General features: G+C 43.2%; 1 protein-coding gene across 2 annotated transcripts in view; it reads left to right on the top strand.

The window, feature by feature from the left end:
- The window catches only part of LOC308339391 (phosphatidylinositol 3,4,5-trisphosphate 3-phosphatase TPTE2-like), a 24,172-nt gene extending 7,799 nt beyond the window's left edge, over positions 1-16,373 (top strand). The window contains exons 3-7 of one of the 2 annotated variants that reach the window (XM_080797995.1): positions 714-794; positions 2,808-2,913; positions 10,783-10,874; positions 12,980-13,075; positions 16,157-16,373. In XM_080797995.1, the coding sequence (XP_080654121.1) occupies positions 714-794; positions 2,808-2,913; positions 10,783-10,874; positions 12,980-13,075; positions 16,157-16,174 (393 nt within the window). In that variant the 3' untranslated portion in view covers positions 16,175-16,373. Of the gene's footprint in view, positions 1-713; positions 795-2,807; positions 2,914-10,782; positions 10,875-12,979; positions 13,272-16,156 lie in introns of those variants that run through there. The other variant, XM_080797994.1, reaches the window with a different exon arrangement.

The raw sequence follows: 16,373 nt of genomic DNA, 5'->3' as shown, positions 1-16,373 counted from the left end.
GGACCTCCAACATCCTTAGAAGCACTAGGTAGGTCAAAGGTACATTTTCCAACGCAGAACAAAATCTCTCCTTGATGTTATTAACCTCTCATAGTTAATATCTATGGGATCTATTGGAGGCTGGGCCCTCTGAAAATTTCTGCAGAGACAGGGTGGGCTATTTCCGGTTCTTAAAGTGGGGTTCTCAGTCTTATTTCTGCCATGATTGTGCTGAGAAATTCCCACTGAATGGACATGGCCAGCAGCTCTGCTCCCCACTTGGCCAGCAGTCTGAGAAGAGAAACTTCGGGTTGTCTCCAGTGCCCCACTCTGTGGTGCCACCATCTGCTTTATTCCTAATTTGAGACACACAGGTTAGGAAAATGGAGGCTCTTCCCCAGTGTTTTCCAAACGGGGTCCAATCTCTCAGTGAATTGTAAAGTCAACTTTTGGATTGTGACTAGCGTTTTTAAAAATAAAATGGACTAGATTCGAACAGAAAATATCAAAAGGTAAGTATTGTTTTGTGAAACTTTGGTTTCAGTTGTATGTGAGTGCGTGTTTGTGTAAAAAACCTTGATACGATTTTTTTTGTTGTTAACTTTAGTTTGAGTAACCTCTGCCTACAGGCTGCAGACTTGAGGAAATAATGTGCCCTTAGAACCTTTAAGAATGCCTTCCACAGGAAAAGAAGGTGCATGTGAGCCATGACTGTGTTGCCCCCTTTTCTGTAGGAGAGCCTTTATTATTTTGGAGAATGGCGAACAGATAAAAGCACCAGTACTAAATTTCAGGGAGTTGAAACCCCTTCTCAGGTAAGTTGCCATTCTTAAAGGAGGGGACCTTTGGGGGAGTTCAGCAGCCATTATTTGGTTTCACTGTGCACTCTTTTCCTCTCGTGATCGGGCCGCTCCACTCTGGTGCCTGTGACAGGCCTGGGTCCCTCCCAGGGCCAGAGAGCCATGTCTATGAGTAACCCCCCCCCCTCACACACACACAACCTGCCCTGGGGAATCCTGCTCTCCATTTAACATTGGTCTCTGCTTATGGAGTTCAAGAATTGATTCCTTCCCAAAGTAGAAAGGTCTAATTTCTAGGATTCCAGACACGAAGATTATGGAAAATCACTAGCCTTTGATTTCTCTCTGAGAGGAAATGAGTCTTTCACAAACCCCTACTTGGGCCATTCATCTCTTGCAGAACATCTCGTGTGTGTGTGGGGGGGGGGAGAATCAAAGAGACAAGAGGGGGCTGCCGTATTTTGAAAGAAAAAGGGGAAATTAACATCTTACCAAACCTATTCTATTCCAGACACTGTTATACTTTGACAAATATTATCTCATTTAATACTCAGAAAATCCATGTGAAATATATGCAGTTACCCTATTTTATCCTTTCAACAATATTTTATGGTGAATAATTTCAAACATAAAAAGCTGAGACAATCCTATAATAAATCCCCTTGTAGTCCTCGCACCACTTCAACCATCGTTTTATCATGTTGCATTCATTCCCTCCCCACTCTCCTCACATGCACACACACACACACACACACACACACACACACCCCTTCTCCACAGATCTCAGATGACTGTGGAGGAAATCCCAGTCATCGGGTCATTTTATCTCACAAGTATTTTAGTGTGGCATTCACATAGACTCTCGAGGGTAAAAATACCATAACACCATTGATCATATCTAAAAATATTATATCTTAAGGGGCACCTGGGTGGCTCAGTTGGATAAGAATCTAACTCTTAATTTCAGCTCAAGGTCATAATCTCGGGTCATGAGATCAAGCCCTGCAACGGGCTCTACATTCCATGGGGAAGTCTGCTTGAGATTCTCTCTCTCCCTCTACTTCCGCCCCTCTGCCCCTCTAAAACAAACAAATAAATCTTTAAAAAATAAAAATATCATACCTTGGGGCACCTGGGTGGCTCAGTGGGTTAAGGCCTCTGCCTTCAGCTCAGGTCATGGACCCGGGGTCTGGGATCGAGCCCTGCATCGGGCTCTCTGCTCAGCAGGGAACCTGCGTCCTTTCCTCTCTCTCTCTGCCTGCCTCTCTGCCTACTTGTGATCTCTGTCTGTCAAATGAATAAATAAAATCTTTAAAAAATATATACCTTAATGATACCTTAGTAATATCCAATTTCTGGGGCATGTGGGTGGCTCAGTCAGTTAAGTGTTTACCTTCAGCTTGGGTCATGACCCTGGGGCTCTCTGTTCATTGGGGAGTCTGCTTCTCCCTCTCCTTCTGCTCCTCTCCATGCTCTTGGTCTCTCTACTGCACACATTCTCTCTCAAATAAGTAAATAAAATCTTTAAAAAATACACTCAAGCTGGCCACAGGGACAAGAGCATATGTATCTTCGTTAGAGGTGTGTGGAGCTCAAGTCCTTTCGTGATTAGGAGCACAAATGTGTGCCAGAGCACAAACCTTCCTTGAACTTAGTCACAGTTAAGCCTCCACCCAGACTGAGCTTTTCCACACTCGTATTAACTACGTCTTGGTGAAATGTTGTAGCTCTTTCCCTGGGTCTGGTTAGGTGTCCGTTCAGTCGAAAGTGGCCTATAGGAGCAACATGTGGCTCCCTTCTTGTTCCTTCCCCACAGCACAGAGTTCAGAACTTTTCTTCTAAGGGAGATATTCAGTCATGAGGCAACAAACATAAGCATGCCTAGTCATATAATGGCACTCAATAAATGTTTCTTTCATTAATGATTCTCCCTAAATTCTATGTAAAAACAAAAACAAAAACAAAATCAGGAATGCTGAGGATAGACTTTTCACCTCCACTTAAATTGAGTCTTCTGTTATTTTGCAGAATAGATACGTTGGATATTTTGCAGATGTGAAAAATACCTACAACACGACTCTCCCTCCAAGAAAAACACTCAAGATTAAAAAAATCGTCATTCATTCAATTCATGGTATGTGTTTTATGTGTCATTGATGAGTTGGCCAGGAGGACAATGTTCTGACTCTGGAGGCGTGGGATGGTTGCTCCCGTGTGTGTACCAACAATCCCAACTCATGGCTGTCCTTTTATGCATCCTCACGTGTAACCCCTCCCAGTGGAAGAGCCCAGAAGCCCTTAGATGTCCTCTCTTCACCAGTTTGTGGGGGGCTCCATCCCCTTCGTTTTTCTATTCTCACTGCTGCCTTGGCTTCAGCCCAGGGTGGGCTTTCAAGAATAGGACCTCTGATGGAGAAGAGAGGAAGGGCTCACGAGCTCTGGAGACCACCTCTCCCTCATGTCCACCTCTAGTTCAGGGTTCATCTGGCAGCCCTGTATCATTTGCTCACATGAGCCTTTCAGAAACCTTCTTTTCCCTCTCATCATCCTGGTCTCACTCTCTCCCCTCCCTCCTGCACCCTTAGTCCCCTCATCCCCAGCAACTCGAGATGTCTTGATATGTCTTAAATACACAAAGGTGTCTTCAAAACCAAACAACAAAGGAAATTTGTTGCCACAAATTCTCTTTTAGAAATAACTACCAAGTGCCTGCTTTGGGCAAGCCCCCTGCTAGTGTTTCTCTGCCCTCAAGAAGGAGAGGAATGCGTGCGCATGGATATAAAGAGCTGACCACAGTGTTGGGGCACACACAGACTTGACCCTGCCAGCTGAGGGTCAAGGTCAAGGATAGCTTCCTAAGGAGCACCACCCAGGTCTTCCTTACTGGAATCTACGGAAACACAGAAAGGGGGTTGGGAGAAACCTGGGCTCGGGGCGGTGGTGGGGAGGAGGGACGTCTTTCAGCCTCCTAGCTTCTATTAGTTACTACCAGGAGTAAAAATCCTGACCAATTTTAAAGAGCTGACTGTTCTCCTGCTTCAAGAATGTCCGGAGAGAGACTGGGATCTGCCATCATGCAGGGAGGCAGGAAAATTAGATCTTCCATCTCTGGGACTTAAGAAATGAAAGGGAAGGGGAGGGGGAGAACCATCCTCAAGTCTTTAATTCTCCATCAACCACCCCGCTTCCTGCGCAGTTCACAGGGGAGGCGGCAGAACAGGCTCGCCACAGTGGGGGTGGGCTGGGGCTTCACTCTCACTGCCCGAGGTGCAGCAGGGAGCGATGCTCTGACTCCCCAAAGTTAAACCATGGCCCGTGTGGAGGTGCCGGGTCCCTCATGAGTAGTATGGTGCCGGAGCACTGGTATCCATCCAAACAGGCTTGTATTTTTAGACTTCTGGGGAATCACAAAAAATAAGAGCTAGATATATATTTTTTAACATTTCATCCAATTATTCAGAAATAAAAGAATCCTCTAAATATATATATAAACTGCATAGTAAAACAGATTACAGTTAAAGTATAAAGTGCTTTTTTCAAATTATTTCTATATCCCTTCCTCCCCACCACACACACAGAGGTGGTGGTGAGGAGTTTTAATGGATTACCACAATCGGATTGCATCAGTTTCTGGCTTGTGAAAACAAATGTCAACCCAGGAGCATTGTTTCTGTGGAAAATTTTGTCTAGGTTTCCAAACAAGCATTGTGCAGGCAGACCCTTGAAACACGGCCCATTCGGGCAGAAGGCTGCCTGTGTATAAAAATTAGCAACTGTTGGTGAAAACGCTTTGCAGACTGCAAAGTCCTCTAGAGAGTCCATTATGACTGTTTCCTTGGTTGTGTGTGAATTAGGAGGGAGAGGGTTGTCGTGGTCATAATGGCTGACCTCACTCAGAATTCCAGGTGTTGCCACACCTCCCCAGGCAGAGCCAGGCTTGTCCAACAGGTGTCAGAAGGTAGGGTGTAAGGGCCTACTTAATCAGAGGGAGCCATATTGTTGCAGTGAACTTAGATTGACCCTGCCCCTCCCAGAGGAACTTCCTTGCAAAGCCTAGATGGAGGGGCGGGTCAGGCCAGGTGAAGACATCCAATCAGAGGGGCACACATATATCTACTAGTGTAAATTGAAATTCAATTGGCCGCCCGTGTATTGCAATCTCATTGGCTACCTGTGTATAGCCCGGCTAAAAGTGCCTCTATAAAAGTTGGTTTGCGAGGCTAGTAGGGGCAGTCTCTCGAAGTCTCGCCGGAGCAGTAAGAGCTGCCAGTAGGAGCTGTGAGAGCCGTCAAGAGGCCTTGCCAGTGCAGCCTCCCTCCGGGGAGTGGCCTTGCCTGAGCAGCCTCCTTCCAGGGAGTAAGAGCTGTCCCCTGTAGGAGTAGGAGCTGTGGGCCTCGTCGGGAGCGGTCTCGCTGGAGAAGCAAGAGCTGTGAGAGCTGTCAGCGAGAGCTATCAGCTGTAGGAGTCATCGAGAGCTGTAAGAGCAGTCAGTAAGAGCTGTCAGAGTCCTCGGGAGTGCTTGCCAGAGCAGCCTCCCTCCAGGGAGTGGCCTCATCGACAGCAGCCTCCTCTGAGCAGTCTCGTCCAGAGCGGCCTCGTGCAGAGCGGCTTCGTCGGAGAGCGGCCTCGTCCAGAGTGTCCTTCTGGGGAGCGGCCCTGTCGGGGTCGTCATCGTCATCTCTTAGTAAGAGATAGCCCTTACCAGTCAGTTTGATTCCTGATGCTTGGCGCGAAATAAAGCTTTGCTTGACCTTCGCTTTGTATCAGTCTCGCTCCTTTGATCACGGACCCTAAGAGTTGTCTCCCCCTTACTTTTACAAACATTTTCTCTATTGAAATATACTTGACACAAAATGTTACATTCATTTTAGGGGTGCCTGAGTGGCTCAGTTGGTTAAGCCTCTGTCTTCGGCTCGGGTCATGATCTCAGGGTCCTGGGATCGAGCCCCGCATCCAGCTCTTGGCTTAGCAGGGAGCCTGCTTCCCCCTCTCTCTCTGCCTGCCTCTCTGCCTACTTGTGATCTCTGTCTGTCAAATAAATAAATAAAATCTTTTTTAAAAAGTTACATTCATTTTAGATACATAAGCTAGTGATTCGACAAGTCTATACATTATGTTATGCTCCCAAGTGTAGCTGCCATCCTTCACCATACAACACTATTAGAGTGTCACTCACTGTGTTTCCTATGCTGTACCTTTTATCCCCCAAGACTTACTCATTCCATGACTGGAAGCCTGTATCCCCCACTCTCCTTCACCTGTTTTGTGCCTCTCCCCACCTGCCTCCCCTTTGGCAACCATCAGTTTGTTCTCTGTATTTACAGGTCTGGTTCTACTTTTTGTTTGTTCGTTCATTTTTGTTTGTTTGTTTTATTTTTTAGATTCCACATATAAGCAAAACTACATGGTATTTGTCCTTTTCTGGTCTGGCTTATTTCACTTAGCATAATACCCTGTAGGTCCATCCATGTTGTCACAAGTGGCAAAATCTCATTCTTTTTATGGGTGAATAATATTCCGTTCTATGTATGCATACACACCACCACTTTATTCATCTAACAATGGACACTTGAGTACAATAGCCACGTCTTGGCTATTGTAAGTAATGCTGCAGTAGACATAGAGGTGCAAGCACTGTGGGCAATACTATAGTGTTTCCTCACGAAATTAAAAGTAGAATTACCATATGACCCAGTAATTCCACTACCGGGTATTTACCCAAAGAATATGGAAACACTAATTTCAAAAGCTATATATACCCCCGATGTTTATTGCAGCATTATTTACAATAGCCAGTATATGGAAGCAACTCAAGTGTCCGCCAATGGATAAATGCATAAAGAGAAGGTGCATATACACATACGTATAATGGAATATTACTCGGTCATAAAAAAAGAATGACATCCTTTCTTTAGAAGAACATGAATGGACCTAGAGGGTATAGTGTTCAATGCAATAAGTCAATCAGAGAAAGACAAGTACCATATGATTTCATTCACATATGTAATTTAAGAAACAACAAAGAAAAAGACAAAAAACTAGAGTCTTAAATACAGAGAACAAGCTAGCTGCCAGAAGGTAAGTGGGGTAGGGGATTGGTGAAATAGATAAAGATGATTAATAGTACACTGACCTTGATTGTATAGAATTGTTGAATCCTTATACTGTACACCTGAAACCAATACAGTACTTATGTTAATTATACGCAAGTAGATAAATAAAGGGCCCAGAGTTGAGCCCTGCTGGTCCTAAAAACCTATTAAGCCCCACTAGTTTTCAAAGCCAAATGTTATGGGGACTTGTCTTGTCTTCTCAGCGCAGGTTCCCTGTGCCTGCTCTGTGGTCTGAGCCTCTTGCATCTCCATGCTTGGGGTGGGTTCCCTCCTCTTCATGGATAGTCTTACCGGGGGGTTGGTTCTCAACTGTGTCTTCACCTCACCTACCTTTTTGATGTGGCCTCCTCTCTACTGTGGAAAGTCTGTTCTGCCAGTCTTTGGGTCCTTTTCAGAGTTTGTTGCACTGATGTGGCTGTTATCTTGGTGTGTGTGTAGGGGACAAGGTTAGCACAGGATCCTCCTACTCTGCCATCTTCCCAGCAACAAAAAAGCAACCATCATATAATTTTTATCCTCCTCTTGCTAATGCGGTGTACCATGCTGACTGATTTGAAAATATTGAACCATGCTTGCATTCCCAAAATAAATCCCACTGATCGTGGCAAATGATCTTTTTATTGTTGAATGTACTTTGCTAATATTTTGTTGAGGATTTGTATACCTATCTAAGTTCATGGGGAATATTGGCCTGTAGTTTTATTTATTTGTTTGTTGTTTCTTTAATTGTGACTTTAGTCTGGTCTTGGTATGGGTAATGCTGACCTTATAGAATATATATGGAAGTTTTCCTTCGCCTTCTATTTTTTGGGATAGTTTCAGGAGAATAGGTATTAACTCTTCTTTAAATGTGTAGCAGAATTCACCTGTGATTCTATCTGGTCCTGAGCTTTAGTTTGTTGGGACTTATTGGATGACTGATTCAGTTTCATTACTAGTAATTGGTCTGTTCAGATTTCCCATTTCTTCGTGACTCAGTGTTAGAGACACCAGCCTTCTTTTGGAATAAGAATAATCTTCCTTTGAGATTGTTAAAATCAAAACAGAAGGGGCATGGGGAGACTGTCAGAAAAAAGGGTGAAAGCGTTTGCAGTGAGCAGTAGTTTGACTTGTGCACCCTTCTGGGATTATCTCTACCTCTCATGGTCTTTAAGCTCTTTATAACTCTAAGTTGTAGAAAAGTAATAATACTGTAAATAATTTTTGTACATAAAAATACAAATTAGTTGTATCTAGTGGAAAGCAATTGATTATTAAACCATTTTTAAAGATTTTATGTATTTATTTATTTGGGAGAGAGAGAATGAGAGAGAGAGAGAGCATGAGAGGGGGAAGGTCAGAGGGAGAAGCAGACTCCCCGCTGAGCAGGGAGCCCGAAGCAGTACTCAATCCCTGGACTCCGGGATCATGACCTGAACCAAAGGCAGTCACTTAACCAACTGAGCCACCCAGGCGACTGATTAAACCATTTTGTATCTGTTTATAAACTCATGTCATCAATCTTTATTTCCCTATAGATGCGCAGTATTTTTTTTTTTTTTTTTTAGATTTTATTTATTTGACAGAGATCACAAGTAGGCAGAGAGGCAGCCAGAGAGAGAAGAAGGGAAGCAGGCTCCCCGCTGAGCAGAGAGCCCAATGCGGGGCTCGATCCCAGGACCCTGAGGTCATGACCTGAGCCGATGGTAGAGGCTTTAACCCACTGAGCCACCCAGGCGCCCCCGCAGTATTTTTTTTAATTGAAGTATAACATATGTTAGTTTATATTAGCTTCATGTGTACAATATAATGATTCAATAATTTTATATATTACTGAGTGTTCATCAAGATAAGTATATTATCATCAAGATAAGTATACTCTCATGGGTCACCTGGGTCTGTTAAGTGTCACTCAGTCTGTTAAATGTCTGCCTTTGGCTCAGGTCGTGACCCCAGAGTCCTGGGATAGAGCCCTGTGTCAGGTTCCCTGCTCAGCGGGGAGCCTACTTCTCCCTCTGCCTCTCCCTTGCTCATGCTTTTTTTTCTCTGTCTCTCTCAAATAAATAAATAAAATCTTAAAAAAAAATTTATGGACATTGAGGAGGGTATGTGCTATGGCGAGTGCTGTGAATCATGTAAGACGGATAATTCACATACCTGTGCCCCTGAAACAAATAATACATTATATGTTAATTTTAAAAATGATACGCGTACTCTTTATTCCCCTTTATTTCACCCATGCCCCTACCCACCTCCCTTATGGCAGCCATCAGCTTGTTCTCTGTATTGAAGAGTCTGATTTTTTGTCTCCTTTTTCCCTGTCATTTATATTTTTAAATTCCACATGAGTGAAATACATTTGTTTCTCTGTTTCACTTAGCATCCCTATAGGTCCATCCACACTGTTGCAAATGCCAAGATTTCATTTCTTTTTTAATTACAGCTGAGCAACGTTCCATTGTGTGTCTGTATACCTGTATAAATACATCTTCACTACATTTTCCTTACCTATTCGTCTATCAGTACACACGTGGATTGCCTCCATGTATTGGCTATTGTAAATAATGCTGCAGTAAACATAAGGGTGTATATAGCTCTTCAAATTGGTGCTTAATGTTCTTTGGGTAAATACCTAGTAGCAAAATTACTGGACTATACAGTAATTCTCTTTCTAATTTTGTGAGGAAACTCCATACTGTTTTCCACAGTGGCTTGTCGTTTACTTTGAATCAGCTGTAACATTTTACTGGTTTTTTACTAATTGATGAGTCAAATAAGATTTCGACATGTATTTTTAAAAATGCAAGGCACAGGACAGTGCTGTGGTATGCAACCATTTCTGTAACACAGAAGTGGGGAATAACATGTATTCATATTTGTGCGTACGTACATATATAAAAATACTCTGGGAGAGTATTTGTATTTGATTATATGTGCATACAAATATTCTCCATTTGGAGCTGGACAAATAAACAGGTGGGAGTAGGTGAGCCAGACTCTTCACCTCATGTCTTTTTTACCTTTTATATTATAGAAATATGCTTTATTTTAAAAGGTTTAAATGTGTGGGAATTAAGCTTGTAAATCAGTGCCCTTTCCTGTCATGTGGTAAGTATTTGAATTAATTTAGTTCTACATTTTCACTAATTTCTGGTGAACATCAGTTCTGCAGAGGAGTTCTGCAACTGGAATGGGATGGGATGGGATGGGATGGAGAAGTAAGGCTCAGACATGATGATGCTTAATACAAATGAATAATGTGTTCATACGGTGCAAATAGAATCTGAACATCAAGAATGATTAACATATGACTCTGTTAGAATATTTTTTTTTACTTCTGTACCTTTACTTCTATGCATATTTGTGACATTCCTGGTTAAAAGAAAAGCAGTAAGAATTAATTGGAGGCTTGAGAAACCAGCCTTTAAGAACTACTAAAAAAAAGGGGTCATCTGAATTGAACAGAGAGCAAGAAACCATTTGTCTATAGATGTATCGTGAATGCCACCGGAATGTTTGGATGCAGCTGTCTAATATCTAACTCCAGATGAGGGTAAGAGGAAATTGGACTATTTAAGACCCATTGTGGGATGTCTGAAGTAAGCAACACATTAGCAGGAAAGGTGGCAAGTTACCTACCTGATTTTTTTCTAGAAAGGTGAAGAGATGAAATTCTGTCTTAGAAGCTAAACTATGTGTCTTTTTATTCCCCCCCTCCAGCCTTATCAATTGTGCTTTAGGAGACAAAGTTGGGCTTAAAGCTTTGTCTCTTAAAGACGGAATCCAAGCAAGACCCAAATGATTCACTATTGACACACTGTTAGCTGTCCTAATTTTCTCTTTAATCCATAATGTTAATCGGTGAGACATTTTGCTCTTTGTTCTAACGAGCCTAACTTTATTTCCTTCAGGTGTTGGAAAAGGCAATGGGAGTGATCTAAAAGTACAAATAATAATGCAGAGCCAGATCGTCCTTTTCTGTTCTGCTTCCAAAAACTGTCGGGTAAGAGACAGCATGCAAACTGGAAATTCTGGTGTTTGTTTCAAATCCCAATGTCAAACCAGCATGTTAAGTGTTAGCAGTGTCCCAAGTGACTCTACCTCCGATGTCCTATGGGACTGCACTGTGAGAAGTAACGCAAGAGTGGTTGGAAGGGGGACACATATACCTCTTTCCCCTAAGCGATGGGACCTGGTAGTCTGTTTTCTTAAATGTTGAAGTGCCTTCGACTACCCTAAAGCAAGAAGAAGCTTTCTCAGGTCTTAAGAAATATACACCCTCAAAATTCTCTCTCCAGGTCTGTCTCTCTTCTCCTATTACTTCACCACCACCACTCCTTCCCCTTTGTCCCACGGAAGGCACGCGCCCAGACCTGATCCTTGACTTCTGTTTCTTATCTCTGCCCATACTCTACTCTTGGTTCTGCTCATCCATTCTCCTGCTGTAAACTATTTTTTTTTTTTCTCTTCCATCTGCTCTGCACAGGCTTATGAGTACCCACCACGTGGTAGGTGCAGGACACCTACCTAGACAGTTTCTGCCCCAACGACGGAACTGTGTTTGTCAATCCAGATTTGTCAGATGAGCTTTTCCTCTGCTTCTGCAAGTGACACCAGAATTCTCTCACTGAGGCCTTACGATGTAGAATCCTTGAGTCTCTCCTGGCCGTGCCCCCACATCCAGTCACCACTTCCTATTGATTTCACCTTTGGAATCTCTCCTCACTCTCTCCGTTCCTTTCTGTTCCCATCGTCACGGCCCAGTCCAGCACCCCATTTGCTCATGCCTGGATTTCCACAGTGGTCTCCCTACCTTTCCCTCCTCTTCATACTATACAGTGTCGAGAGACCGGCAATATGCAGGTATTTCTCTGCTCCTACTTGAAAAGCAGTAAGTGGAGCAGAAAAAGAATGCACTCTGGGCCTGTAGTCAAAGCCAGTCAGTATCTTTGGCTCAGTATATCTGCAAAATAAAGACCACATCTCCAGGGTTGTGAGGACTAGGTTAGATAATATATGTGAAGTTGCTTTGTGAGCTATAATCACTAACTAAGTGGTATAAGCGATAACTGTCAGGCCACTTTGTCGCATAGGAATTGCCCCGCCCCCATGCTTCCACAATTTTTCTTATTTCCTGGCTCTTGAACCTTTAAGATATTTCCCTATCATACCTGAGACCTGAGCTTATTTCCATCAGGAACTTGACCTGCAGACTCCATTCCAAGTAGACCGGGTGCCTTCTGGCCCTTGGGACACAACACTCTCATTTCTGTTTCATGTGTTCGATGTCTTTCCTCCCCCTCCGCCACACCACCCAGTCTGCACGGCATTCTCTTTCAGTGCTCCTCGTGTGCACAAATCCTTCCACACACAACTCCTTTTCTGCTCCTCTGTGAAACTTTCTTATTCTATGCTTCTCATTAAGCTCCCCAAAACACACAACCACACAGTCTTCCTTATCCAGCTTGACGTGTAATTCATGCCATTCTACCATTGTTTCTTATGTCTATAGCTCCCTGAAGCATCACCTGAGTCTGCACCTTCTTTGGTATTTCACACAGACTCTCCTTAGTGTGGGTACCACTGTTATGCAAGGGCCAATCAGTAACAAAGAAATACTCAGGATAGCCCCAAAGTCCTTCATTCCAGAAACTTGGCCAACCTGTGGTCACTCCATCCAGTAGTTGGCTACGGACAAAGCCTATGACACCATCAGCAAACGCCTTTTTAATAAAACATGACCAATTACATACTGTTTTTTGAATGTGAATGCCAACTTTAAAACTGAGCTTCTTAGTGTGTCCCAGCATCTGCAAATCAAATGACACACGTTCAACGGTGACATTTAAATTCTGATAGAAAACGGAGTATTTCACTTTTCAGCAGTGCAGTACCATACCCTCCAAACATGTTGGCCTTTTAACAATGTAAACAGTATTGCAACTTAATAGAAATAATGATTCACATTTATTTGTATGTGTAATGACTGCACTCTGAGACCAAGTGTACTTGATAAATCCAGGAAGCCGCGATAAGCAAACTGAACCTCACTGTTTATCCACCCATTAGCTAGGGTTACAGTCCTGAGTTCCATGTGATCATTCACAGATCCTTCATGATGCTGAAACAGGCAGCGTGACAATCCATCTGTCCAACTGCCCACCTCTGTATGATGACGTGAAAGTGCAGTTTTTCTCTTCATCGGTGAGTCATCCAGAACCAACCTATGCCAGTATTCTCGTCTGGCCTTTTGAATGATTCTGATTTAGGCTTTCCTTTGCTACAATTCCTGGCAAGGAACAGGATCAGAGATGTCAACCCCTAGCCAGGGAGGGGGAGAAAAACAAGGCCGGTCTATAACAAAATTTTTAAAAAGAACAGAAGAGATGTTTGCTCATTTTTTAACAACATTTTATTTATTTGACAGAGATCACAAGTAGACAGACAGGTGGGGAAGCAGGCACCCCGCTGAGCAGAGAGCCCTATGTGGCGCTCGATCCCAGGACCCTGGGATCATGACCTGAGCCGAAGGCAGAGGCTTTAACCCACTGAGCCAGCCAGGCGCCCCTTGCTCATTTTTTCTAAATTCTATAGAACTTGCATATATTCTCAGATAAGGAAAAAACCAAGGTATGTTTACTGTAGAGTGGTGATCACACTTTTGTTTTGTATCTTTAAAACACACTGCTCCCCATAGTTTATAAAGTACTTTACAATGAGGGAGATCCAACTTTCCTTTGAACTGATACATAATTCGTGTTAAATAGTATTTTTTTTTAAGATTTATTTGACAGAGATCACAAGTAGGCAGAGAAACAGGCAGAGAGAGAGAAAGGAGGAAGCAGGCTCCCCACTGAGCAGAGAGCCCGACGCGGGGCTGGATCCCAGGATCCTGGGATCATGACCTGAGCCGAAGACAGAGGCTTAACCCACTGAGCCACCCAGGCCCCCCTAAATAGTATCTTGAATCTAATAATTACCTTATGAAAAATGAGAATGTTTGCCATTGTCATTACTCTGAACATGAGTGTGTAACTTCTGCTGAGAAGTCACAAAGTGTACAAGTGTTACTCTTTATGTAACAGATTTCTAAGCCTCAGTGGTTTTGTTTCCCTATTAAAATCATCAAGCAGAACTGCCAACAACTAACAATGTTGATCAAGTTCAAGTTTGTGCCCTCCTTCACCCCCTGCTTGCTCCCCGTTATGGGAGAATCTGTTCGATAGTGAAATGGTATGTGTGTGGAAGCAAGTGACCTCGATTGTTCCCATACCGGACGGCTACCCTTTGATCCCTGAAGCCGGTCAGCACGCTCGCTCAGTCAGTGGTCCTAAGCAGGAGCTCCACTACCAGAAGTACTGGCCCGGGCAGTGTTGCTTAATTTTGTGATTTTCAAGGGCCATGAGATGAAAACTCTCTCATGTGTGGGTATTCTTATCATTAATACTGACAGTCAATTATCAATGTAGCTACTCCTTGTAGAAAAGGATGAGGTCTTTAGACATAAACTGGCATCGGTCTCTGGTCAGCACGATGTAAACTAGGTTGGAGGACTATTGTCTAATGTATATAGAAAAAACTACATTTCCTTAAATTTTGATAGGGATGGCAAGAAAAAGCCATTTCTTTTTTTTTTCTTTTTTTTTTTTTAAGATTTCATTTATTTACTTGACAGAGAGAGAGACAGAGAGCACAAGCAGGCAGAGAGGCAGGCAGAGGCAGAGAGAGAAGCAGACTCCCCACTGAGCAAGGAGCCCGATGCGGGGCTCGATCCCAGGACCCTGAGATCATGACCTGAGCCGAAGGCAGTGGCCCAACCCACTGAGCCACCCAGGCGCCCCAAGAAAAAGCCATTTCTTAAAGTCTCCTTTGTGTCGTGAGCGGAAGGTTATAGACCGTTAAGTGCTGTGTGTCTAATGGTGTGTGTCGTGAGCAGAAGGTTATAGACTGTTAAGTGCTGTGTGTCTAATGTTGTGTGTGTAATTGTTCAACATATACAGAAAGGAAGGAATTGTAATCCCTTTGGAATTAGTTTTTAGTATCATTTTTACCATGAAAATTAACTTTTTTAAAAATTTTAAGATCTGCCTGAATACTATGACATACTATGACATATAACCTGCCCATAAATACTATGACTATAAACTGCCCATTTTTCTTTTGGTTCCACACATCTTTTGTACAAAATAACAGGTATGGCTCTGATATAATCCAGTAGAAAAGGCTTAAGCTCCAAGATCTGTGTAAGGCAGAATGGCACTCCTACCCTCAATTTATAGAAACCAAGAAATCCTCAAGTCCCCCATTCTTCATTATGTAAAATATAGGGCTATTCTTGAGAACCACTGTGGCATTATCCTCAAAAGTCCATGCCATAGGACTGTGTCATAGGAGCTGAAATGTATTCTAATCAGATCTAGAGTGTGGTGATAAATCCCTCCCCTTGCAAGTGGAGGAGGAGTCTGCTCAGTTACCCTGACTAGGGCAGGTCCACCGAATGTGTTCATCTACTGATGACCGACCACCTACCACATTCTAGGCCAGAAAGGAAAGCATCCTCGAGGAAGGCTTTAGCTAGTTTAAAGGTGACTGACACACTTAGATCTAGGGCAGAAGTTAGAGGACACAGTAAGCATCATTGAAGACAGCTTTAAAAAAATCAATAGTCTCCCATTTAAAAATGACTTTCTAGTGACTAAACTGGGAAATATATATATTTTTTAATTAACTGAAGATTATTATTCCAGGGAAACTTCTTCCCTATCTGGAAATTCGTTCCTGAGTCTGGAAGTTCTCTAGAATTCTAGTTCTCTCGTGCTTGAAGGAGGACTGAGTTAGTGGGAATAGTAGAAATAGCCATTGAGGACTATGGGTCTTGCTTGCGGGGGACGAGAGCTCTCTTAGAGACTCTGCAGGGAAAAGGGTATCGGGTTTCAGCAATAAAAACACAGCTCTGTCAGAGCCACGCCACTTATTTAGGCTTTGGTCTCCATAAGGGAGTTCCTTGGGACGGTGGGCTACTGCAAGCTGTGGATACCACGGTTCGTGGAGATGGCGCGACCTCTCTACGAACTGGCTAAGGTAGGACTTACTATGGTAGAGTGGACAGCAGAGGCAGAAGGAGCATTTTGGGAATTACAAACAGCCTTACTGAGTGCCCCAGCATTGGCCATCCCAGATGTTACCAAGCCCTTCCACTTGTATGTGCCAGCTGAGGCACAGGAGGGGGACTAAGACTAACCCTGGTTGGCCTTCTGTGCTTGAAACCTGTTTCTTCTTTCCTAGGCTTTACTTTCCACTTAATAAGCTGGATAATCCCCATAAAAAGAAAATATGGAAAATTTACTGTCTGGAATTTGCAGTCGAGCTACATTTTAAGTCATAGCGGATACTGATAGAAGTTTCCTCTTTAGGATACAATATGTTCTCCACAATCCCTGCCACACATTTATGTCTCCTAACCCTCCTTGCTTGCAGGTATATTTACATTTATACACACATA

The sequence above is a fragment of the Martes martes genome, assembly GCF_963455335.1.
Source record: "Martes martes genome assembly, chromosome: 3".
Classification (NCBI taxonomy): domain Eukaryota; kingdom Metazoa; phylum Chordata; class Mammalia; order Carnivora; family Mustelidae; genus Martes; species Martes martes.
This window is presented reverse-complemented; position numbering and strand designations above follow the sequence as displayed.